The sequence below is a fragment of the Eschscholzia californica genome, unplaced genomic scaffold (assembly GCF_041429995.1).
Source record: "Eschscholzia californica isolate CP2 unplaced genomic scaffold, dmEscCali1.0.p SCAF_4, whole genome shotgun sequence".
In the NCBI taxonomy this organism is placed as follows: Eukaryota; Viridiplantae; Streptophyta; class Magnoliopsida; order Ranunculales; family Papaveraceae; genus Eschscholzia; species Eschscholzia californica.
Window position 1 is genome coordinate 35,276,504 of NW_028238461.1, and position 27,317 is coordinate 35,303,820.

Below are 27,317 nucleotides of genomic sequence, written 5' to 3' on the forward strand. Positions count from 1 at the left end.
CCCTCTTTCCTTTTCACTCGAAACCTAAAAACTAAATCCCTAAATCACATCCAGTCTTCATACAATCAACCTCACCCTCAATCGACTATTAGTTCTTTGAATCAATCTTCATCTTCCCCTTTATATCTTGAAAAATCTCAATCAAATCCAAGCAGATAATCAGAAAGTGGAACATACTGGTTTCTTTCGGGTTTATCAAGTGTGTCTCGGTTCATGAATTGAAGTTTGTTGGAAGTATCTGATGGTAGGAGGAACGTAGTTATCGAGAATATACAACATTGGAGGTGAAATCTGGCGGATTCAGGGAAGTAACCCTTATCTACAATCTTTTAGGGTTGATTTTTAGCTTTTCCGTTTCTATGCTTGTGTTGATTTAAATTTGGGGATTATACTGCATGATGATTCAGGTTGGTTTAGGTGTTTTAGGTTGAGTGATTATACCTCTTAGTTTATTAGATTTAGCTATTTTGCCATTGAAATTAGTTCCTCTTGGTTTATTTTCTCACGGATCACCTTTCTTCTTCTCTCACCCATACATTAATCTAGCTATAAACTTGGTCAGTTAGATAGTTCAGTTTTACTGCTTAGTCTCTCCCTCTTGTTCTCTTTTCTGGTCTTTGCTTTCAATGAACTGATCTTATACCACTTGCATGTTATCATGTTTAGCTTGAATTTCTCTTGGCTGGTTATATCTACTCATATACTTCACTTTGTTGGCTAACATTAAATTTCTCTTGTACTTGTGGCTTCCTTCCTGTTCTTTTAGGTAGGTCAACTCTCTTTAGCCATTAAATTCCAAGTTTTATTCTCTACCTAATACTAGTTTTATCCTCAATCTAATACTAGTTTTATCCTCAATCTTACACCTACTGATTATCAGCTAAGTCAGGGTAGTAAAACATCACTCAACTCTCTTTAGCCATTAAATTCCAAGTTTTATTCTCAATCTAATACTAGTTTAATGGGTGTCTAGTTAGAATTTTGCATGACGTGACTTATTTATGCTAGATTTATAGTGATTGTTCTGGCTTATCTAACTGTTTAGCTTATATTTTATCTGGTGATGTATTAGGTCTAGGTTGCTTTCTTAGTTGATTGAGGAGAAGCTTTAGTGTATTAGTAGTAGTTAGCTCTGCTTAGAGTCAGTCTCTTAGTTCTATTTTTCCCACTTAGTGAGTTTGTTGAGTTGGTGTTGGATTAGTGATAGTTCTAGCTTATAGACTTTCACTCCTATGTTATAGTTTAGACATATGCTTTCTGTCAACTCATAGGTTATATTTTGAGGTTCTATTGTTCTTAGCTGTTCTGAAGATCTTTTATTACATGTTTGTTGATGATCTTAGGTAGATTAGTTGTTCTTGATGTACTTATTATTGTTAGTAGTTAAGTTTTACTGCTTATATTAGTAGATTTTGTAATACTGTGTATATTAGTAGTTTTTTGTTTCAACTTGTTTATTTTAGTAGTTGGTAGTTATTAGTTTTAATAGTTATAGTGCTTTCCTTCCTCTTCCGTCTTCTATCCCCTAGGGTTGCCTTATTACCCTTGGGTGTGCCTTTATACCGGGCTCTCCGAGGATAGGCCTTCACTTACACTTAGAATGTCCAATAACAAGCCCAACATAGATAGCCCTTCTATATTAAGTTGGAACGTGAGGGGAGCCTCAACTTTCCTCACTAAGAAACACACCCTCAACCTTATTATGAAACACAAGCCAGACATCATTTTCCTTTCGGAAACCAAAAACAAATCACACAGTATGAATAAACACATCCCTATCTCCAAAAACTACTCTAGTTACTTTGTAGACCCTATTAACAAGGCAGGAGGTCCCGCTATTTACTGGAAGCACCATCTCAATCTCAAAGTTATATACTCAGACAACAACATTATTCAAGCTGAATTGAAGAATGTCAGCTGGCCCAATCCCATCATGATTACTGGATTCTATGGGTCTCCTTACCAAAAGAACAAGTTCAAGCCTTGGAAAACACTCAGCCAGCTGAATCAAGACCAAGAGAACCCTTGGGTGATGATTGGAGACCTCAACTCTATTCTTGATCCCATAGAGAAGAATGGCGGATCTAAAGGATCCCACTCTAATATTCCTAAAATCTTAGAGATTATCAATAAATTAGGCTTATTAGATTTGGGGTATCAAGGTAATCCTTACACCTGGAGTAATAAACAACTTGGAGAGAATCTGATTCAAGAGCGGCTAGATAGGGCATTGGCTAATCTTCCTTGGCTTAACCAATTTCACTCTTATGGAGTCACTCACTTGGAAGCAGTCGGATCAGACCATTTGCCCATTCTTCTTGACAACAAAGATCCTAGTCATACTACCCCTAAACCTTTCAAGTTTATCAGAACGTGGATGACCCACCCTGACTGCTTCAATTTCATTGCTGAAAACTGGAAGCATATTAAACATTATCAGAACTCCAACAATATTCAACAGGACCTTCGAAAGCTTAGCAAGAAGCTATCTAATTGGAATAAAAAGGTCTTCGGTAACATAGAAAATAATATCAATAAGATTACTAATAGCCTTCAAAATAGTACTTCTAAAGAGGAAGACCACAAACTCACTCTCGCCCTGGAGGAGCTCTACAACCAGCAAGAGAGTCTATGGAAGGAGAAATCCAGAAACAACTTTATCACTTTAGGTGACAAGAACACTAAATATTTTCATTCTCAGGCTATTCAACGCAACAGGACCAACAAAATCAGTGCTATCAAAGATAAAAATGGAGACTGACATGAAGATATAAAAGACATTCAAGATACGTTCACTTCTCACCTTCTTGATATTAGTACGACGATCAATCCTGAAGAAGATCAGAATACGTTAAACCTTTTCACTCCCACTATCACACACAACCAGAACAGAGACCTTTTAGCTATTCCTGATAAGGAAGAAATCAATTGGGCCATACAAAGTCTCAAGAAAGAAGCTGCCCCGGGCCCAGACGGTTACCCTCCTTTCTTTTTCCAATCTAACTGGGAGACTGTCAATGCAGATATTTATGACCTGGTTCAGAATTTCTTCAATACAGCCCACTTACCTCCTGAAATTAATCATACTCATATATGTCTGATCCCCAAAACCCCTATCCCTCAAACCCCAGCGGACTATCGGCCCATCAGTCTCCTGAACACTACTTACAAGATCATTACCAAGTTGTTGGCGGAACGTTTCAAACATACCTTAAACCCTATTATCTCTCCCTTTCAAGCAGCTTATGTCCCCGGTCGCCAGATAACAGACAACATCATTAAGGGACAGGAAATTATCCACTCTTTCAAAAAGATGAAGGGTTCTGCTGGATATTTTGGTCTTAAGCTAGACATGTCCAAAGCGTTCGACAGAATAGAATGGAAATTTCTATCAGACATCATGAGGAAACTAGGATACGAAGAGCATTGGATTAAGATGATCTATACTTGCATCTCTACTTCATCTATGTCGGTTCTTATTAATGGTCGACCTGGTAAAACTTTTTATCCTTCTAGAGGTATTCGGCAAGGTGACCCCCTTTCCCCGTTCCTTTTTACCTTAGCTATGGAAGGCCTTAGTCGTAAGTTGATGTTGAATAATACTCAAGATAGGTTTTTGGGCTTTCCTACTCATAATGCAGACTTTGAGATCTCCCACCTCCTTTTTGCGGACGATTGCATCATTTTTGGTAAAAACACTATAGACAACATCCACATCCTCAAGAAGATTCTTCAGGACTTTTGTGCTAGCTCGGGACAAATGATTAATTATGCTAAGTCCAACATCTTCTACTCTAAGAATTCACACCCCAAGTTTAAAAGACTGATCATGCGCACTCTGAAAGTTAAATATGCCTCCGCATCGGAGAAATATCTGGGAGCTCAACTGTTTATCGGAGCACAGAAAACCACAATATTCAAAGATATCCTGGAGCAGATCAAGAATAAGCTCAACAAGTGGAACCACTCGTTCCTATCCCAAGCTGGTCGCACTGTGGTCATATCAGCCATAGCGGCGGCCGTACCCCGATACCAGATGCAGTGCTTTGCAATTCCTAAAGGAATAAGCAAAAGCATCAAGGCCGTTCAACGGAACTTCTGGTGGGGTAAGTCGAAAGGTATTTGCACCAAAGCATGGTCTTATATCTGCACTCCTAAAAAACTTGGAGGACTAGGGCTTCATCTGCCAGATCTGGATAATACTGCTCTCCTCTCTAAGATGGCATGGCGTCTCAAGACTGAATCAGAAGCATTATGGGTCAAACTCCTTAAAGCCAAGTACTTCCCGCACTCCAACACCCAGGCCCTGCGAAAGCTCATCACTCCTGGAACTGGAAGACGATCAGAAAGCACTACAACCTTCTTGACGATCTATCAACTTGGGAAGTGCAATCGGGTAACGACATTAACATCTGGACTGACAATTGGATTCCTGAAATCAATGGCACTATTCCAAACAGTAATCAATCCGATCTTACCAAAGTATCTCAGCTTATCTCGAATAACACCTGGAATAATGAAGTGCTCAGAGCTAATTTCGACATTAACATTCAGAATCTGATAAAGACTATCCCGGTGAACAGCGAAGGTAAGGACCAGCTCAAATGGAAGCTCACCAAATCGGGTAAATTCACGGTTGCCTCTATGTACCAGCACCTCAGCAATAATAACACTAATCAAAACTCTAACAACCAGAACTGGAATTTGATCTGGTCTCTCCCGACTGTTCCGCGCATCAAAATGTTCATCTGGAAAATCTGCACCAAAGCTCTCCCAGTTAGGGAAAGAATCGGTAAATATATCGACAATAAAATACTTGTCCCAACTGCACTAGTATAGAATCTATTGAGCATGCTCTCTTACACTGCGCTTTGGCTAAAAACATTTGGTTTAACTAGAATATCATATCTGAAAATATTACGTCCATATCTGACTGGATCTTCTCATGGGAAAATCATAGTCATCTCTGCTACACCAAAGAAAATATTCACTTTGCGACCATTTTATGGATTTTATGGAAAGTGAGGTGTGACCACTGCTTCCAATATGAAATCAATGACCTTAGCAAAATTATCAGAGTGATCGAAAACTTTCCAAAAATCAATATTAAACAGAAGAAAATCAAATATACTACTAGTGAGAAATGGCAACCCCCGCCCCAGAATTTTATTAAAGTGAATGTAGATGCATCGTTTACTAATGTAACATCCAATGTGGGAATTAGCTTGATTGTTCACAATGCAGAATCAAAATTCATAGAAGCGAATGTAAAATCCACTAGAGCCAGAAACAGTGAAGAAGGAGAGGCGATGGCAATCTTACTTGGCCCCGAATGGGCGAAAGCTAATCAACTCAAGAATATAATAGTAGAAAGTGACAATATCAATCTCATCAAACATCTCCACAATAAACATCACACGGTTCACTGGCAATCTTTAATCCACATCCGCAAAATTCGTGAAAGCAGAAAAGAATTCGAAGTGGTGAAATTCAAGTATACAAAAAGAGAACTCAATTCCAGTGCAGACAGATTAGCTAAATGGGCAAGGAAGAAAAACGTGAGCAAAATTTGGAAGAACGTTCCTTGTATTTTAGTTAATAAATATTGTAATAACGCTGTTATTTAATATATGAAAGCTAGTTCAACAAAAAAAAAAAAAAAAAAATTATGCCTAGTACTCGTGTAACATAAAAAGTGGTTGTCCGGTTGGGTTGGGATGCAGACGTGGAAGGTGAGTAAATACTTCAAGAGAGAGAAAGTGAGATCTGTTTCTTTATTTTCTTTGGGTCCCACAAAAATTAATGCGCTAGAAATAGAGAATTTGAGGCCCACGTTCTTAATAGTTCTGTTGGTGTGGCCTTTAAAATTCATTAAAAAAAGTTTGAAACCAGCACTTTTTTCTTTGAAAAATGAGATTTCGGGGGCCCTTCAAATTGGGGGCCCAAAGCAGGCAAAACACTGAGGTGTCTTGGAGCAGGGCCGGCCATGCTCCAAGACACCTTTTCTGCACAAAACACTGCTAGAAAATTACAACTGATCTTACATCTTCAAACTATTCAAAAGAATCAACTAACCATGACAGAATACATTGGAAAATCAAAGAAATATCACGCACTATTTCTGCTTCTCATGCTCCTGTTCCTGACATAGAATTAGTTCTTCGCACCTTAAGACGATTGGGACAAGGTTATTCTGCATTTGTGACAGCCATTGAAACTAGAGAAAAATCTCCCATCTTTTACTCAACTTCAACCTTTAATATATACTCAAGAAATGAAAATGATTCAACTGAATCAATCTTCTTCTTCCACATCCCTCATTGCCCAAAACCCACAACCAAGTCAACCAAAACCTCCAAATTTTAGAAACCAAAATCATCGTGGGTCTTTCCCACCAAGAGGGGTAAGTCATGGAGGTCGATCTTATGGCCACCAACAACAACAATGAGCTGCTTCCAACAAATCAGCGAATCGCTCTTCGAATACTCAAAACTCTATTCTTGGAAATCCACTACAACATCAAGGTAATCAGGTTGTTTGTCAGATTTGTGGTCGAGTAGGACACACTGCATATTATTGCTATCATCGAGAAGATCAGAATTATCAACCGAATGATGTTCCGCACTCTTTTGCGGCCTTTCAATCGAATGATGTTGCACTTGATCCAAACTACTATGCAGATTCAGGAGCATCTAATCATATGACCAACGATGCATCATCTATGGTGACACATAGGCCTTACTATGGTAATGAACATGTGTCCATTGGTAATGGTGAGCTTTTCCCTGTTCAGAATGTTGGTAAAGTAAAACTAGAAACTAATTCGTCTTCGCTTACATTACAAAATGTTCCTTATGTTCCATCTTTTGCCAAGAATCTACTCTCTGTCTCCCAACTTACTAAAGATCTTGATTGCTTGGTTATTTCTGATCGATCTCAATTTTCCGTGTAGGATCGACAAACGGGGAAGCTGGCCCTTCACGACCTTAAAAAGGGAGGCTTATATCAATGTTTGGGAAAGGCGCTTCGTGATTTTCGTACTTCAGTTAGGACTTTGAATTCTTGTTATCTAGGAACCAAAATAAAGCATACCATTTGACACATCCGCCTTGGTCATCCTCATGTTCGTAGCATTAATAAAATTTTGTCAAATAAAGCGTCTTCTTCTTTAAACAATTCGTCTGACTTCAATATGTGTGAAAGTTGTATTTTATCTAAGCATCATCGTCTACCATACTTACCTTCAAAATCTCACTCTTTAAGTCCTCTTTCTGTCATTCATTCAGATATGTGGGGTCCCTCGCCAGTTATGTCTTCTCTTGGTTTTCAGTATTTCTTAATTTTAGTCGATGAATGCACTCGATATACCTGGTTACATCTTTTGAAAAATAAATCAGATGCTTTTGATTGTTTCAAAAATTTCAAATGTTTGGTTGAGAACCAATTTCAAGGGAAGATTCAAATATTTCAAAGCGATGGAGGGGGAGAGTTCTCCTCAACTTCTTTTCGTGATTATCTTTCGCACAACAGGATTTTGCATCAATTTTCATGTCCCCATACTCCCCAACAAAATGGGATGGCTGAGAGAAAAATCCGTCATGTGGTCGAAACAGGTTTAGCATTATTTCATCAAAGCCACCTTCCTAAATATTTTTCGGCTGCTGCATTTAAAACTGCCGTTTATCTAATAAACCGTTTACCGAGTCCAATTTTGAAAAACAAATCACCATTTCTATCTCTTTTTCATAAAATATCAAATTATGATTTTTTAAGGGTATTTGGTTGCCGATGCTATCCTCTTTTAACCCGTATAGGCAAAATAAGTTGGAGTATAAGTCTCAACCATGTGTCTTTATTGGGTACAGTGAAAACCATAAGGGGTATCGATGTTTTGATCCGAAAATCAATCGAGGATGTCCTATTTGATGAGTATTTATTTCCATATGCGTTAACATCAGTTCAAAATGTGTCAAATGAAATAAAAATCAATGAAGCACTTAGTTGGATTTTCTTAGAAATCTCTGAACCCATTTCCTCCCAACCCACAAATTCAAATTCATTTCCACATGCTTCTCTGCCACCAACTTCATTCCACCTGAGAACCCAACTTTCTCATCACTCCATAATTGTGAAGCACAATTACCCAACAACAATGAAGTCCCTCACTCTCCTTCAACATATCACGAGGCTGCTGTCCCGGATGAGATTAATTCTTCTCTTGAAACGGTTGTGACTGATCCATCTTCTTCAATGTCGATTCAGCCGAGTCATTCAATGGTCACTCGATCAAAGTTCGGTATTGTAAAGTCAAAGGTAATACCCTCATTATTAGCTTCCAAATACAATATTTCATATGCTCTTTTATCTACAGTACCTTGTTTACCTAAGGAACCAAGATGTTTCAGTGAAGCGATTAAAGATCAGAACTGGTGTATAGCAATGGCGGATGAATTTAATGCCTTATTACGCAATAAAACGTGGTCGTTGGTACCGAGACATACAAGTATGAATCTTGTCGGGTGTAAATGGGTATATCGCGTCAAAACCAAGAGTGATGGAAGTGTTGATCGATATAAGGCCCGTCTTGTAGCAAAGGGATATGCACAACAATATGGTCTTGATTATGACGTGACATTTTCTCCGGTAGTAAAATCAATCACAATAAGATTGATGGACCCCGAAAAGGTTGCACACCCAAGCGGAGGTATCAAGTAGTAACCGGTAAAACCGGAGTCGATCCAAGGATAGGAAGGTAGTTTGGATATCGAAGGGTCTTATCCCTCGGTCTAGATATTAAATGCTAACTTAAACTAAAAAAGAAAGGAAGAAAGATGAATAAGGGGTTTTGATTGAAAGAGTAACAAAAAGAATAAAGCGAGTAAAACTAACTAAACAATAAATGTAAATGGGCAAGAGAGATTCGAGAGAAAAGTAGGAGGAACAAGAGTCGGGAGACGGTAAGACTCGATTCGGGCAACAAATTAGCGAGAGAGGTGTCGAAGTCCGGGAATCCATAATGATAAACCTACGACTACGTGTAGTCCGATCTAATGTTCCTAAGTATAATCGATATTCGACTCCTAAAGTAGATGTCTCTAAGTACTATGTATATCCAGAGATCATACTTAGTCAAACAAACGTCTAAATCGGTTAATCCCGAGTCATCGAAAGTGTCGCCTAGTCGCCTAACTATGTGAAGTGCGTGACAAGACACATGAAATTATGACTTAGACTACGATCGATATCGAATACTTCGTTTCGTCTATTAACTATGCGAAGTGCTTGACAAGACACATGAAAATACGATCAAAACGATAATCGAAATAAATGAACATCAATTATAATCAAAACGTCAAATCATATTAAACGTAATCACGAATTCATCACATTTCATCTCATATAATCGACACACTAAAGTTAGCTAAATATGGTGATTGAATAGGAAATGCAAAGGAAATGGTGAGAGAATCCCCCTTTTTCGATGATGGTTCGAGGCTAAGTTCGTCGGGAAATATTAGTCTTCAATTCCAACCGATCTCCCCTTAACAAATTTCTGGGTTCCCCATAGCGACCACCATCATCTTCTACATTTAGAACTCAACCTCCATTAAAGCTAAACCCTAGCTTTCTCTCTCTACAATTTCTAATCCGAAACCAAATCAAACCACATGGGAAGCTAGATCAAGACATGGGGAGTAAAAGACCTAAGGTTTCCGGCCAAGAAAGTGGCCGGAACCCTAGAAATAATCCGGCCAAAAACCTTCAAAATCCGGCCAAGAGAACATAGATCCGACCAAAATAGCTCCTGCCCGAGCCAAGAGCTGCTGTCCCGTGCAAGTGTGCGCGTCCCTAGCAAGCAGCCGCAACCTCCATAGCTGCTGCCGAGCATGAGAAGCACCCCGAGCAGCAGCTCTTGTGAACTCGAGCTGCTGCAAACAGCAGCCTTGCTGCTTGTGCGTCTTGCTGTTCCGGCCGTCCCAGAGTTGCTGGCCCGAGCTGCAGATGCGTCCCGGAGTTGGAGCGTGTTGGGCCGGCTCCTCCTTCCTCTTGCTCTCTTTTTCCCTCTTTCTTCAAGCTCTTCTTTTGGTGATGAAGAACCCTAGCCTCTAGCCTCCTCTTTTCTCTCTCTCTTAGTTGCTTGGTTGATGATTCTTGAAGAAGATGAATAGTAGCCTTTGACCCCTTACTGTAACTTGAGTCAAACCCTAGACTTAGTCAAACTTGACTAAGTCTTTAGACCACAAATGGGTGCCTATAAAATCTCTACCCAATTCTTCTTCTCTTAATATTTCTTGGGCTTGGACTTGGTTTTGGGCTTTGATTTAGAAACCAAGAGAGTGCCTCCATCCTTGTCTCTACATCTTCAAACTCTTACAACGGACTAGAATACCCTCGGACTTCTTTCTTCCACATCTTCCCCGTCCGGACTCCGAATTGAATACCGTTTTCACCGTCGGACTCGTCATTAACTATACTTGTCATTTGATTTGCTTGAAGTCTTTTTCTCTCATTTTCGGCACATGAAATGATAGTGATGATTCGCTCCCTTTATTCCGATTTTCATGTCTAACTCCAAAATAGGTACCTAACATGAAAAACACATAAAATATTATTGATAACACTCGAAAAGGAATAATTAGTCTAAGTTAGGCTCTCCAAATGTGACATTTTAGTGTCACATCAAAGATTAATTTTGAATGTGGCTATTACTAAAGGTTGGCAGATCAAACAACTTGACGTAAAAAATGCTTTCCTTCACGGCTATGTAGATACCGAGGTCTATATGGAACAACCAATCAGTTTCATTAATAAAGCCTATCCTGATTATGTTTGTCGTTTGCACAAGGCTATTTATGGACTCAAGCAAGCGCCTCGTGCATGGTTCACGAGGTTTACTTCTTATCTTCAGGAATTAGAATTCATTGGTTCCAAATCAGATACCTCATTATTTACCTACCGCACTTCATAGTCCATTATCATATTATTGCTTTATGTAGATGATATTCTTATCGCAGGTTCTGATTCAATGCTTTTAAATTCAATCATAGAGAACTTAAATTCACAATTCTCTATGAGTAATCTGGGAGACATTCATAATTTTCTAGGTATGGAACTCAAAAGAAATCGGTCTGGCCTTCACGTGACTCAAACAAGGTATACTATTGATTTGTTGAATAAAGTTGATTTGCTATTGTCCAAGCCTGTTACAACTCCTTCTCCATGTGGTAAGAAGCTTTCAAAGATTGATGGAACTCCTTTTACTGATGTAACTTTATATCGTTCACTTGTTGGAGGCCTTCAATATTTATCATTTACGAGACCTAATATTACTTACTCGTATTCAGTAAATCAAGTCTGTCAGTTCATGCAGTCTCCAAATGATGTTCATTTTGGGTCTGTTAAGAGAATTTTACGTTATTTGAAAGGAACTCTTGGCAGGGGCTTATTTTATTCTAATGCTGCCACTTCATCAATCGAAAATTTAGATATAAGTTTAAACGCATACTCAGACGCCGATTGGGTGGGTGATCCAGATACTCGGAGATCGATGTCTGGTAGTTGTATTTACCTTGGGAAGCATCTAATTTTGTTGGACATTGAAAAAGCAACCGACGGTATCTCGGAGTAGTACGGAAGCGGAGTATCGGGCAATGGCTTATGCAACAACTGATATTGCTTGGATTCAATTTCTTCTGCGAGATATAAGAATTTCAATGAAAGAGCCGCCAACTTTACATTGTGATAATGTAAGTGCGACTTATATGGCGTACAATCCAGTCTTGCATTTTCGTACTAAACATGTGGATTTAGACTACCATTTCGTAAGGGAACGAGTCAACCGCCGTTCATTACGCGTCTCTTATGTTCCTACTCAGCACCAAGTTGCCGATATTTTTACCAAGGTCCTAATCAAATCTCGTCATCGAACTCTCTGTACCAAGCTTTCACTCATGGATCCAGCGGTTCAGCTTGAGGGGGGATGTTAGGATATATCTGGTGTCTATAAATTAGGATCTAGATTCAGTTTAAATCTTGAATTTTAAATGTAAATTGTAATCAAAGATTATATCCCACAAATCATGTAACAGATTTTATATTGCAACTATATAAATACAAACTCTGAATCTCTAATTGAGATACAGAGAATTAATTCCTTTACACTTTCTTTCTCGAGAATTATTACCTTTTTTTGTTAATTAATTTAATTGTTGAGAATCTTCCAAGAAAGATGTCTAGGTCATCATCTGGAACAGAAATGAGAATTTCTAGAGAGAAGAAACAATTGTGGAAGCGAGATGATAACTTTTAGAGAGAGCATCATTTGGGGAAGATGAAAGATGAACCAAAGTTTGTGGTTAAAAAGAGAAAGATGACGAGAGAAAGATAATTTTTAGAAAAAGAGAAAACGAATTGATGTGAAAGAATTAAAGGGACATTGGAATAAAAAATCTGACTTTAACATCCCTGTAACAGTAACGTCTAAAAGAACACCATATGGATATTTCTAATAAACTAAGAGACCATTTGAAAAATAACCTAAATATTTACGCCAGCCAAAGTTGAGCAGAATTTAGACTAAGAATTTTTCCTTTTAGTAATATGTATTGTTTGAAATAGTAAGAATTCGAATACTCTATTTTTAGAAATAAGACTTCAAAAATAGACAAACAAAAAAAAGAATTTATGACTAACAAATGTGGCCGGTGGGAATAGCAAAGAGATTATAATTAGCTTAAAACACACCAATTTCTATAACAGTGAAGGTCATATAAAGCAATTCAGTAAGAATCAAGCTTTAATAACAAGTAATGTAGGGGAACAACAAAAGATTACTCATCAACCACATTTGATGAACCTCAACTAAGTCTGATGAATTAAAAGCGAAGCAGCGATCCAATACATCTTTACATAAATGGTGTAAATTTTGTTGTTGTTTTTCGAGTGGACGACGATTGAACCTTCAGATTTTACTCATCGTTGTGTTAACCTGAAGAGACCTATTCACAATAAGTGTTTGTTATGCAGATATGAAGAGGAACAGGTACTAGAGAGAGAGAGAGAACCTGTGGAGTTACGAGGAGGTGCCGACTGGAACAGAATATGCAGAAGCTCTTAAATCCTTGAGTGTTTCTGATAACCAGTCCAGCCCCTCATAGAGACCATCTCCTTTAAGAGCACAAGTGCCCTGGATATGCCATTTTCTGTTTTTTAGGTCATAAAGACCAAGTCCTTCACACACCTCCATTGGTGTCATCGCTCCTTTCTATCAAAGTAAAGGGCAACAAGCTTTAATAACTCTGGGCAGGTTTTCAGATGATGTCAGTGAAAATGTTTTCGAACATACCATGTCTTGCTTATTTGCAAACACCAATATGACACTGTTCAGCATGAATGGATCTTTTATGATGGTCTAAACAAAAGCAGAGATAACTTCAGAATCTACAAATCGAATCAGAGGGGATCTAGAATGACCAGGATAAAGAATGATGTTTATAACCTGAAACTCAGCTCTCGCTTTTCCAATTCTTTCTCTGTCCAAAGAATCAACAACATAGATCTGCAAAATATACCATCAATTTAGAACAAAAAAGAACTTCTAGCTACGCCCCTCGCAAGTCATCACTCGAAGGGAATGCCCTATTTGGCATCGTGTTCAGTTGATGACTAATTGTGTTTCTTAAGTTCAAACGAAACATATGATGTAAACCGTGAAGACCACATGTGGGCCCCACAAATCATACACCCGGCCGCAATAAAAATGTTTAACTGACGGAGACCACAATGGAGCTTCCACTAACGCGTTTACGTCAGTGATCACCTATAACTTCGAGTTTTGAACAACTAAAATATCTAATGAGTTTCACCCTGACTCTCTCTTTTACAATTATTCTACTCTATTACTAATTTACTAGTATTTTGGTATCTCCGTCATTTAATACTAAAACTACCAAGGCTACAGAACCCTAAAGGATTTCATTCAGATACAAATAATTTAACACAAACACCCAATAGAAGCCACTGACTCTTACCAGCCCATCTGTATTATTGAAGTAATGCCTCCAGAGTGGCCTTAGTTTCTCTTGGCCTCCTACGTCCCAGACAGTGAACATCACATTCTTGTACTGAACCTTCTCAACATTGAAACCTACATAAAGAAAACATGGGGTAAAAGCACGACCTTTGGCATTATAACATAATAACAAAAGATTGATCTCCATACTTCCTATTAATTAAATTAGAATCATGTGAGCACTATGTTGAAAAAGTCGGGACTAGTCCCCTGCTAGTCCCCGACTACTCCTCAGTCCCCACTTTGCCGACTCGCCTAGGGTTGAAAACCCTAGTCGGGCCTAACTTCGCGTAAAGCCCCGACTCGGCCCGACTAGGTCGAGTTGACTAGTCCGACTAGTCGGGACTCATAAGGGACAGCATGTATTTTTTATTTTTTTTCTATTTTCCAACGAGAAGACTGCTCTAGGGTTTGAAGCTTTGCCTTCTTCACTCATCTTCTCATCTCCAAACATCAATCAACAAGATTCAAGTAGATTTTGAAGCTATCCTCCTCTTCAAACAAGATTTGAAGCTAGTTTCTCTCTTTATTTTCTTCTAACTACTCTTTCGCTCTCTAGAGACCATACGTTGTTGCTTTCTTGACTGATTTCTTAGTCTTTTAAAGTTGAAAGCATGATTATAATTGGAAATTTGGAATGTAGTTATTAGGGTTTGAATATATCCGTGATTGTTGAATGATTTCATAGCGTTTCATCTAGTATGATGCTAGAATACTTTGGTTGGTTTGAATTTGTCTCAAATGTTTATATATTTATGTTATACGACTAGTCCCGTGTAAATACGACTATTAGCGACTAAGCCCAGTCCCGGGTCAGCCGACTAGTCCCCGTTGCCGACTTTTTCAACATAGCGTGAGCATATAACCCACCATTAATACCATTATCAAGTAGCTCCCACCAACGACAATTCAGTAACTGTCCCGAAATTTTCAATCAATAATTGTTAAGAGTAATGTAACATGCTTTTTATACCTATTCAAAGTTCAATAACCTTGTGACTAAGAATGAAATCATGATTCCATTATTTGCGCAAGTTTTCAATCATTTCTATGGGTTTGTTACATTTCTACGTAGTTCTACGCGGACCAAAATATTTCCATTTCCAAGTTGACGGAAAATAACCGCAAATCGAAATTTAGTACCTTGCTAAAAGCAATTAAAGCTCTCATCCTGGTTGAGATAAGAAGGCAAAATCTCCGGATTTAGTCAACCTAGTCATATGTGGGCCTATTACTGAATTTTTTTCTTCTGGTGAAACAAAATACATGTCCCTGAATTGGAACAAAGCCAAAGAAGCACGTTCCAAATCTCAGGATATACTTCACAAAAAATGCAGTAATAGTGCAAACAATTAAAATAATTCATCGCTATTAATGAACACAACAGACTTTTTACCTATTAATCTTTTATATACTATATAATGATTGTTCAGTATCACAATAAAGATGACATTTCTGGACCAAAAGATTTCAGACAGAGTAAAGCATATAGTTTATAAAAATCTTGGTTTATTTAGTTAAAATTTTCACTTATAGTATGATAGTATCCTTAAAGCTACACTTTCTTCTGGTATCCCTAAAGCTAATCCAGGAGCTTATTATGTATGGTGCACATCTATTCTCTGATTCACTACAAACTCGTAACTCATATGACGATTAAGATTTCAAATTGTTTAGTATAGTAGTATTTCCGACTTCCTCCCCCTTCAAGGGTAAAACTATATTGTTGCTTTGTGTTTGTCAATTGAAATACAGTTTAAGTGTTTATTTATACCATTACAAGTGCTTAAATATTTATAAATTCTAGATATGTTCAACAAGGTGTTAGATTGAGGGTGACCTTTTATTCATTCTCATGTAGCCAACCCGTGAACCCGCCGATATTCATCTCAAATCTCTTCAATTAACGGGTGATTTTCTCCCACTTGATTAGATTCTGTTATAATCCCCAATGATTTTTCCCACTTCTATTCAGTTCTTGTCTCCCTATCATCTAACACTTTCTGTTATAATCTCTCCAACCTCAATGTCTCCCACTAAAATAACTACCTAAATTATCTTTCCCACTAAAAATCTTGATAACTTAGCATCATCTTCCCATAAATATCCGTTGACTTTCTCCCTAAATTATCTGTAATACCGACTTTTGCTTTTTTGTCCCTCTCTTATTTTTTTTTGACATAGACTACAAGAGTAATTACAAGACATTGAAGATATCAAGATACTTAGATACATCAAGATTCATGAATTGAATAAGCACTATGACAGCATGATTTAAGACATCTTGAGCCCTTAAAAGGCCATATATCAACCCTTAAAGGCCGTCCTAAGGGGCCTAAATCCCATCTAATCTACCTTTAATTTATTTATACCCCAATTCAATACATCTTGGATTTCCACTTTCGTGGGCCGAACTTGGGACTACAGGTTGCGTAGTGGATGCCCAACCATTACACCAAGAGGTGGTGGACAAATTTATTCTCTAAATTTTTGTTTTAATTTTCATTGTGCAATCAACAACACGAACTTCACCATATATATATATATATATATATATATATACACACATATAACTGTCAATACCTCCTAACCTTAGAAATAAAATCTAGTAGATAATATTACGATAACGATGTCTGTAACAAGAGATACTAATTGCAAATTCCTAATCAGATAAATCTGCATGCAAATCACCCACCAATAGTAGGAACAGTTGATAATACTTCTCCAATGTGCAGTTTGTACAGGATGGTTGTTTTACCCGCTGCATCAAGTCCAAGCATCACTACCTAACCCACCTCAAATCAGAACAATTAGTAAGTAAGAACTTCCTTAACCACATAAACTCATAAACTTACAAGCATCATTTAACATTACAAGTGTCGTTTATGTTTGTGCAGCATAAGGAGTAACAAAATTTATATTTCTTGTTTGTTGAACACTTTCTTTGTACCATTGTAGCAAAGTGAAAAAGACTATATATCTTATTTTGTTGCATAAATGTGGTATCGTTTTTTTTTTCTTTAAAGAACAAGTATATGCCTTTTGCCAGTCGAGGCATGCACCTCAAGGCAGCGCTTCGCTTTTTTGAAGCAACCACCTTCAGGCGGAAAACGTTTATTGTAACATTGCATGTGTTTGTGTGTGCTTGCATGCACATGTATGTAGTTACATCAGGATTTACCACCTTTAAGTACTATGAATCCATATAAAGTATCCGGAAATTCCATCCGAAGAGTGTCGTTGTTTCCTCAAAGGGACACATACCACCATACAGGCATGCGTGACTGTATATCCTATTCACTACTTGTTTTTTTTCTATAACTAGTTCACTAATTGACATTGTTAAGTTATTAATACACTAGGTATCTTCCGCATCTCGCAAGCGCGGTAAAAAACGTCGCATTGAATGGCCGTGAGCCTTTAGCGAGAAATAGTAAATTCTAAAGAGAGAAAATGAGAGTTTTAGAGAAACAAATGCTAAACATGCCAAGATACCATAAACATCTTTTTAAGAAAAAGGTCAGATCTAGCAGGCGCGGGAGGTCGCCAACTGAGAGGATGAGAGTTTAGAGAGAGATATATAGCAAATTGCAGAAGGAACTTGAGAGTTTGGAGATTTAAAGTGAGAGTTTTACACGTCAGAAAGAAGAGAGTGGGAGCACTTGTTCAAATTTTATGACTAAAATTGGATAATGGAGGGGGGAGTTAAATTACGAAGTGAGTGGGGAGGATGGACATTCGTCTACCATTAAAGAAAAATATAGGAACTTGAAGAGAAAAGACAAGGAGAGGGTGGATTGTTATGGGATTGTGAGTGAGTTAAATAAGAAGGTGGTGATTTTGAACCATGTGATGTAATTAAAGAATTTTTTAGGAAGAGTCCTGATTCTTAAGATGATCGGCAAAGGGTTGGGTTTACATACGAAGTTTATAACTTGAGACCAAAATCGAGCTGACTTATAACATCGATTGGGATTCTTAAAGAAGTATGATGCATAAATTAGGACTACTTTATATCTCGAGCCTAGCCTAGATTTTTAAGGAATTTGGCCTCCATGAACTTCTAAGTCTTTATAACCCTATGCATAAAGAGACGATTGAAATGAAACGGCACGAAAGCACAAAAATGAGCTGCATGAGGACTTCAACAGCAGCTGAAATGGAACTAGAATGTCAAGATCTTAAGGTAACTCAAATTCCATCACAAGAAAATATCAACTCTCTAATGTAAATTATGTGATAATTAATTCTGATTTAATTAATTTTCACCTCTTTAGGTTTAAATTTAGTTTCTCAATTTCTCCTTCAGGTCCTAATCTATATGAAAGAACTATCTTGAAGATCATTAGTAAAATTTTCTTTCAAATACCAAAATTGATATATGACGAATCTAAGAGATTGATTACCAATTTTATTAATTTATTGAAAACGAATGAAATTGAGTAGGAATTATTTGATAAGGATAAGATCTGTTGAAGTATAGAAGGGGATAATCAAGTTAAAATTAAATTGAAATACGTACTCGCATCTCGCTGTTGCCAAAGAAAGTATCGAAAAGCTTCCGAAAGGCCTGTCCCATGGCCTCCTTTCTCTCTTCTGTTCTTTCTTCTTCTTCTTCTTCTTTTTCTTCTTCTTCTTCTTCTTCTCTGTTAACTATTAGATGTAACAGTTTGATGATCAAGGAAGCACAGATGATGAAGAATAAAGTAGAGAGAGAAAGTAGAGAATTTTAGAGAGAGAAAAAGTAGAAAGCTCCTTTGTTTGTGAAGAACAGTTGGGAGGATCTTCGAGGAAAGGAGTGAGTTTGGGGTCGAGGGCTAGGTATTTTGGTTCCCGGATTGAAACCATAACCTTTCTGTTCCAGGTTTACCAATTGTTAAGGCAACTTTTATAGGGACATGGTTAATTAGTACTGGGAGTCTGGGACCTTCTCCTAATGATTCTTTTCCACATTTTACGTCCCTTTACCAATTTCGAGAAGGACACTACTTTTAAGGGTAAGAATAAATAAATAAATATTTATAGGGATCTAAAACTAAAACTAAAAAATAGTACTAGCAAAGATCGAATATATCAAAGTGTTTTTTGTCTTCTTGTTTATCTTTCTTAAACCCTACAAACTTCACAATAAAATCTTATTTTTACCTTTTCTACAACAAACAATCACCACTAATAACTACTATAATTTTGTTTATTCTTATTTAAGGTGTTTAATATGTCTCATGACATATATAGATGGTGTTTCATTGACGGAAGATGGTGTTTCATTGACGGAAGATGGTGTTTCATTAATTCAAGATGATGTTTCTCAATCTAGCAAATTAATACAACCAATTAGTGATAATGTTGGTGAACACGTGTGACAAGATGTAAGAAAAATGCTTATTTGATATTCAGTAGAAGAAAATCAAGTTTTTAGGTTATCTCTTCGTTGACAGAATTTCAAGCACTTTCTCAATTGGTGAGGATGATAATTTTTTGCCACTATGGTCGGAATTAATGACACATTGCATTACCAAAAAAGCCAAAAAAGTTTCAAAATTTTGGTACCGAATATGTAATACATTTAGACCACTGTGGTCGGGTTTTTGTTATATTGATCGAATTTTTTTCTTCTGCAAAGATTGTTTCTAATGATTCATATTTTTTATGTAGCCAAATATTTGTGACGAGGTGAAAGTTTCAAAGAAGTTAAAGCTTTGGACCTGATATGACCCACTTTTTCGAGACAGATATGGTACATTTATACGATAAATTTATTTTTAAATTTATGCAAGTTTTGTTCTTCATACTAACGGTTAACTTTTGTTAACTTTTTAGTATTTGGAACGAAATAAGAAGTTGTCAAGTGGTGCACAAATGTTGGAAAGCATCATGAAATCGTATTAGTCAGTCGTTCTTCACAGACACAGTTATATAATGGAGGAGTTGGTTCCTTCGTTGTGTTAATTTGAGAGAGGGGTCGTGCTTATGTTAGCTACAAAAAAAAAAAGGTTACATGCCTAAGGTTAACATGAAAAAAAGAAGATCAGGGTCAATGAAACGTAATTGTCCTTTAAACTTAACAGGAAAATGTGTGGCTGAGGAAAAATTGTTGGTTAAAGTAGATAATGGTTTTCACAATCATGTTTGCTGATGTCAAAAAATGGTTTTCCGTTAGATCAACATGAAATCGAGAGTTGATGCATGACAACCTCCGTTATGTTTGATTATTCTGTTAGGTTGAGTTTCGCTCGGTTTAGAGTTCCTGAATCCTGCTCTGCTTTCTGCTTTCTGCTCTGCCTCCTGTTCTGCCTCCTTCTCCCTGATCATCGCTCCTTGCTCCTGCTCCTTGCTCCCTGCTCTCTGTTCCCAAAGGAGGGAAAATCTGCAAAGGGTTCGAAAACCGCTCCGATGCTCAAGCCAGTCAGGGTGCTCTTTGCAGTAAAAGAATGAACATTGATTGATCCTTTTGGGGGCGAGTTATGGGAACTCTGAGTTTTGGGTGATCTTTTTGGGTAAAGAGATCATGTCCTGGGAAGGACGATGTGGGGGCCTTTTATATGCGATGTTAGGCCAATTATGATTAGTGGCGGTGGTGAGGCGTTTGCCATCAGACCAAAGAGAAAGTTTCCTCTCTTGAGTATTTAGGGTTTCTCTTAGAGTCTATCTCGGATCTTTGATAAGTGGAAGTTCCTAAGTTCAAGGATCCTTCGTAGATATCTTGCCGATGTGATGGTTCCTAGAAGAGAAGTTTCCTCCTTTAGTTACGTGGAGTTCAAGCTGGCTTAAACACTTCGAGATGTGTAGCCGACTGAGATCTTTCTGGAAGATTCGGGATTAAGTCGGTAGATCGCCTAGCGCTGCTGCCTCCCCAGTTCTGGGCGTAAGACATTGGCCGGATCTGTTTGGACCCCTCTTACTCCTCTGAAGACCCCAGGGCTGATCTATCCATGCCAAGGGCGTTTTGCAGGGCTGATTTCTTCTGGCCAACCTCCCAGTTAGGGGAATATCTGGTGGACCATCAGGGGCTCATCGGTCCTGCTACCTTAAGCCAGGTTTACCCAGTAGACTTCAGGTATGATCTTGACTCTTCAGACGTTAGTCAACGTCTGGACATTTTATACATCATCAATGTTTTTTCCTGAAGATCTTACAAGACATGCGTATGTTGCTCGGTTAACCAAAGAATAAAAAGAACTTGTCGAGACTTTAACAAAGAGCGGGGTCCGGCCAAAACAAATCCTTTTGTACCTCAAAAACGCAACAAACATAGTTATTGCACTGATGCGACAATATACAACGAAGTAAAACGAATCAAACTTGATTTTAGTGAGGGAAGGGCGGCTATGCAACAATTCTACAAGTTATGCAATGACCACCAATATATGGTGAAACACCGGTGTCATGAATACTCTGATGAGGTAGCTAATTTATTCTTTGCACATCCAAAATATGTAAATCTTGCTTTATGTTTTTCCCGAGTTGTCATTATTGATTGCACATACAAGACAAATAGGTTTAAGCACCCCTTTTTCATGTCGTATCTTGTACTTCAACTGGAAAAACTTTCACTATTGCATGTGCATTCGGTGGGGGTTGGAATATCTCAAGCAACTATATATGCAGGGTGAACTTCCTTCTGTTATTGTAACCGATAGAGATCTTGCTTTAATGAAGGCAATTAACGTGGTATTTTCGAAAGCTCGTCATCTTCTTTGTACATGACATGTAAATAGGTACGTTCAAGCCCATGTAGCGACTATATATGAAAGAAATGCCCTTTCTTGTGAAGGTTTCATGGCCGACTAACACCCTGTTACTTGGGCGGAAACTGAAAAAGATTTTGAAACATGAGTTCAAGGTTAAGTGGTCTAAAATTTACAAGGATAATGAAATAGTAAGGTATTGTATGGATACTTGGATCACACCTTATAAGGAAAAATTTGTACATTTTTGGACTAATCAGGTAAACACTTCGGCACACATCAACGAGTAGAGCAGAGTGTGAACATGAGTTTATCGACATTACAAACTCATTTGAAAAACATCTAATTAAGAACTGTTATGCACTAACATAACAGAAAATTGTTTGATAAACAGCGTAATATGGTGGCACATCGGGCATTGAATTTAATATTGGACGAGATTGAGAAGATTGTATGCCGATACAAAGAAAATTGTTTATGCAACATTCAGAGTGCTTATGGATTACCATGCGTACATGAATTTTTAGAATTTAAACAAAAAGATTCTATTATACCAATTGATGTTATTGATCCATATTGGAAACAACTTTCATACACAATCAAGAAGGACTATACTAAGGTATCATTTTTTCACTTACCTATTTTAGAGAAGATCCAAAAAAGGTGGGATGGGGTACCAATTTGTGTGAGAGATCAAATGTTAGTTGAACTAGAGTTCATAGGTACTCCGAAGAACACAAATATAAAAGAGTCCTGTGAACCAATTGTAGGAAAATGACAAAAATCTAAGAAGCAAACTGCATTTGAGAATTCGTCACAGAGACATATCAAAATATGAAGTTGTTTTAAGTAAGATAACTGCTACAAATGCCGCTAGAAAACAAGGGCCAAATTTTGCTGAAAGAATTATCGAACAAGAAAAGAGGTGTGCTGCACTGACCGAACAAAATAAGGATTTAGAAAAAATGATGTGGTTCAAGAGTTCAAACCCAAACTTATCCGCTCGCTTGCAACCTCAGCGTTTGCTATTTGTACTTGCAAAAATTTCCTCATGCTTTACATAAACATATAAGTTCCATTTTATGGAGATGGACATCGTGGATATCATGTTGTATCAAAGAAACTCGATTTCGATAACACGTTGGGGGGGGAGCAAGTTAGAACGTCAATGTTGAAGAATATGAATACAAATTCCACATTATACCTGCAAATGTGGCATGTTGAAATAGTGGAACAGTTGAAGCAACGTTTACATTGTTATACTACTCCTGCTCCACTTGCGAAGTGGATGTTGTTGATGTCAAAAAATGACTTCCGTTATATCAGCATGAAACTGGGACTTGATGCATGACAGCGTCCATTATGATCGAATATTTCGTTGGATGATTGATATTCCTTCTTCCTGTTCCTCGCTCCAACTTCTACTCCTGCTCCTTTGGAGGGAAAACCTGCAAAGAGTTCGAAAACCAATCCGACGCTCAAGACAGTTAGGATGTTCTTTGCAGTAAAAGATTGAATATTGATTGAACCTTTTGGGGGCGAGTTATGGGAACTCTGTGTGAGGGGTGATCTTTCTGGCTGATTGATCGTGTTAAAGTTTGTCCTCTGTAGAAGACGAAGGGGGGGGGGCTTTTATAGGCTGAAGCAGATCGACTGTGATTAGACGGTGTAGATGAGGTGGTTGTGATCCATCGATTAGGAAAGTTTCCCACAGTCCGTGATTAGGGTTTCCCTTGTAGTTATCTCATATCTAAGATAAATAGAAGTTCCTGAGTTCAAGGATCCTTCGTAGATATCTAGTTGAGGTGATAAATATTCTAAGAGATGTTTTCTCCTTTGAGACTCTTGAAGTCCAAGCTTGCTTAAACACTTAAGATATTTAATCGACTGGGATGTGAGACATCCGCCTAGCTTACGTGGACCCCCCTTATTCCTTAGAGATTCCAGAGCTGATCTGTTCGTGTCTGGGGTGAAACAAGGCTGATACCTCTTAGGTGATCCTAGCCGACCTCCCAGTTGGAGGCGTAGGTGGCGGAGCGTTGAGGGTTTAGCTGTTCTGTTACCTTAAGCCGGGTGACGTTGGACTTCAGGTCTGATCTTGACTCTTTGACGTTAGCTAACGTATGGACAATTTATGCATCACCATGAGTCCCGCCACTCCTTAGTCGAAAGTAGAGAGGCTGAAGAGTAAAAGGGACTCTTGAGTTTGGATATTTAAATATCTTAAATGACTCTGAAGACAACGGGTATACCTGGACCAGAGCTGTTTCGTGAAGTTCGGTCGTTTCTTTTGAATTTCCTGAGCTCCGTGTTCCGGGGCAAATTTTAGCTAAGCTGTTTGCGGAGCTTTTTTTCTTTAACTGTGCTGACGAGGTTCCGTTTGGCGGAGCTGTTTTAGCCGAGCAGACTGAGTGATGGTTCCTTGGAAGAGTATACACGTATCACCTCCTGTGTGACACGTTTCGATTTCTGCCTGAGGAGATCGATTTCTGCTTACATGCGCGATTCTTTGACGTCATGGATTTTATCCTCTGATCACGCGCTTTTGGCGCTGATCTTTTGGGTAACTGCCCACGATACCTCTGTTGCCATGCGTGGGCACGTGGTGTTTTGTAACTGCAGGGACGAACAAGCCTTGTCGGGTCCCATTAATTCCTTCTCTGACTTAGTCAGTCTTCAGTCGCGATTTGACGCCCAGTCATTATGACTTGGTGCGTTACCGATGCTACTTTTTCTTCGCTTACTTTAATGCTTTCCTCTTGTTTAAGGAGGTCTCTTGATATTCTTCCTCCACTATAAATAGCTTTGAGTTTTCTTCAACTCTCATCTTTTCTTCAGTGATTTTGCTTTTGATATTTTCCCTTAGCTCCTATACTTGTTGGTATTTTAAAGATGAGGCCCCTGTTCGAGTTTATGCTTGATGTTTCTTCAAGAGATATTCTCCCGATGATGGTGATGGCGAAAGGTGGAGCTTTCGATGATTGGGGTGGCTACCCGGGGTGCCAATTTGGCTCTGATCCACAAGATATGGGTGGTCCAGATGCCGATTGCGGGTTTGCCACCTAGAGGAGGACGATCTGGGTGGTAAAGGATATTGTCTTCGGTTTCCTTCTTGTTCTCTGGTTCAGATTTGTCGGAGACAACTGATCTACTCCTTTACCTTTCCGCAATTTCTTCTATAATAGACATGAATGGTCACACTCTTCTTGATGTCTCTTGATTGCAATTTCTTCTGTAATAGATTTATTTAATGGTAAATAAATTTGTCATCGCTCTCCCTTTATTGTTTGAAGTCTTATAGTTATCGATTTTCCCTACGCGGTGTTGTACTGGTTCGCATTTTAAATTTATTGCTTCATAAAAGCCATTTTTTCGATCATGGCGTCTGACCGTTCCTCCTTACGAAGGTTTGGCCCTATAAATTGGACCTTGTGGGAAGTGGTAGTTTCATCTTTCGTCATGGTTCGACTGATGGTCTGTGGGTTTCTTCCTGGCGGGGATATTGGGATAACTTTTTACATGATTCTTGATGAATCCACTTTTTCCATTGTCCACCTCTGCGCGGAAGTTGAAGGCGAGGGTTTCATCGACATCCTTCGTGCTCGCGACCTGTTCGAGGGTGATAATCTTATGATTTTGCTTGCTGCTTCTCCTCTTTACCCGTTGGTTTATTCGTTGAGTGGAACCTTGAGCAATTCCCAAGGTGGCCGGTATTTGTTCGTGCTTCAGTAGATGTGATTAGTCCTCCGGTCGCTCCCCCTTTTGTTCATTCTCTATCCTACTCCTCTTCTCTCCCTAATGTATAAACTAATGATAGCCATGATATATGTATCTTTCGTTGTTAATTTTTCTGTTTTTGTTTCCGCTTATTGTTTCGTTCTTTCCTCAGTTTTGGCCTGCACATTTACTTAGAGACGAAACTAATGTTTAGTTATCAGAACCCTAGTCTTAATAATGCGATTTCCTAACTTACTACGCTTAACTCTGGATGCCTTCTCTTGCATCAAATTAAAAGTTAGACCTATTCTCATCATGCATGACCTAGCTTACTATCCACCTGCAAAATAAAACCCAGGTTAGTCCTGTATAATAATTTTATGTAGCTTCGGAGTTTAACTATGGCTTCCCCTTAGCCCTGATCGTTGCTTTCGCTACCAAGGTTATTTCGTCGGCTTGAGCGCGACTAGTTTTAACTAGGACTTCTCCTAGGGTCCCTAGTCGTTGCTTTCGCTACCAGGGATGTTTCGTCGGCTTGAGCACGACTAGTTTATACTAGGACTTCTCCTTGGGCGCCTGATCGTTGCTTTCGTTACGAGGGTTGTTTCGTCGGCTTAAGCACGACTAGGTTAACTAGGACTTCTCCTTTTTCGTCAGCTTGAGCACGACTATTTTAGACTAGGACTTCTCCTTGGGTCCCTGGTCGCTGCTTTCGCTACCAGGGTTGTTTCGTCGGCTTGAGCACGACTAGTTTAGATTAAGATTTCTCCTTGGGCCCTTGGTCGTTGTGCTACCAGGGATGTTTCGTCGGCTTGAGCATGACTAGGTTAACTAGGACTTCTCTCTATTCGTCGGTTTGAGCACGACTAGTTTAAACTAGGACTTCTCGTTGGGCCCCTAGTCGTTGCTTTCGCTACCAGGCTTGTTTCGTCAACTTGAGCTCAACTAGGTTAACTAGGACTTCTCCTTGGGCCCCTGGTCGTTGCTTTCGCTACCAGGGTTGTCTCGTTGGCTTGAGCACGACTAGTTAACTAGGACTTCTCCTTTGTCCCCTGGTCGTTGCTTTCGCTACCAGGGTTGTTTCGTCGGCCTGAGCTCGACTAGGTTAACTAGGACTTCTCCTTGTATAATACTTGTTTTGAAAAAGCATTATTTATTAATAGATACTGTATCTTGTAGCGCTACACTTCAGCCTAACGGCTTTATTGTAAAGAAAAATTGAAAAGAAATAACGGTGGAAGTTGTTCGCCGTACCTGAACGATTCCTGCCTTACTCTTGCATGTCCGCTGTGGGGTCGTCGTAAAAGACTTTATCCTTTCTAGCGCTGATTGGAATGGTCACCTCTTTTTTTGCAGTTCTGGGTTGAGATTAAATAGCATTCTCGGGCTATCTCTTGGTTTCCCCGGACTGTTCCTACAAGACTCGTTCTCGGGATTGGGAACTTCATCATCAAGTGATTCATAGAGACGATAGCTCCAGAATCTCTAAGGAAGTTTCTCCCTAGGATGATGTTGTAGGCGTGTAGCTTATCGACTATGGTGAAATTCAACATCGTGATTTTGTTCGCTACTCCGTCTCTGATCAACATAGGTAGAGACATAATCCCGTCGGTTTCGACTTGGTTGTCACCGAACCCTGGTAAGCAAGATTTGTAAGGTTTGAGATATTGAGAACTTACCCCGAGTTTCTGGAAACACGTCATGCTCATGACTTCGGTTGAGCTACCCGTGTGGACTAAGATTTTTCCGACGTTCCAGTTGGATCCCACCGCCACTATCACCAACAAATCGGTATGTGGGGTGATTACCCCTATTAAGTCGTCATCCGTGAAGATTATGGT

At 38.7% G+C, this 27,317-nt stretch overlaps 2 protein-coding genes across 5 annotated transcripts; one reads left to right on the forward strand and one right to left on the reverse strand.

The window, feature by feature from the left end:
• The first annotated feature begins 1,759 nt into the window (after nucleotides 1–1,759).
• On the forward strand, nucleotides 1,760–2,761 carry LOC147544315 (uncharacterized). Its single transcript, XM_086635675.1, has one exon. It carries the CDS (start codon nucleotides 1,760–1,762, stop codon nucleotides 2,759–2,761), a length of 1,002 nt encoding a protein of 333 aa, XP_086491801.1.
• A 9,967-nt stretch (nucleotides 2,762–12,728) lies between these two features.
• Nucleotides 12,729–19,034, reverse strand: LOC147544316 (uncharacterized). Of its 4 annotated transcripts, none has more exons than XM_086638390.1 (8): nucleotides 18,594–18,919; nucleotides 16,635–16,857; nucleotides 14,931–16,597; nucleotides 14,031–14,253; nucleotides 13,499–13,558; nucleotides 13,346–13,411; nucleotides 13,065–13,264; nucleotides 12,729–12,988 (listed from the first exon to the last, which is right to left on the reverse strand). In XM_086638390.1, the coding sequence occupies exons 4-7, from the start codon at nucleotides 14,217–14,219 to the stop codon at nucleotides 13,073–13,075; spliced, it is 507 nt and encodes a 168-aa protein (XP_086494516.1). In that variant the 5' UTR covers nucleotides 14,220–14,253; nucleotides 14,931–16,597; nucleotides 16,635–16,857; nucleotides 18,594–18,919; the 3' UTR covers nucleotides 12,729–12,988; nucleotides 13,065–13,072. The 4 variants fall into 4 exon arrangements, with proteins under 4 accessions (XP_086494516.1, XP_086494517.1, XP_086494514.1 ...); XM_086638391.1 differs by having other exon boundaries at nucleotides 12,729–12,998; nucleotides 18,594–18,843; XM_086638388.1 differs by lacking the exon at nucleotides 14,931–16,597 and having other exon boundaries at nucleotides 14,031–14,146; nucleotides 16,767–16,857; nucleotides 18,594–19,034.
• Nucleotides 19,035–27,317: the final 8,283 nt, after the last annotated feature.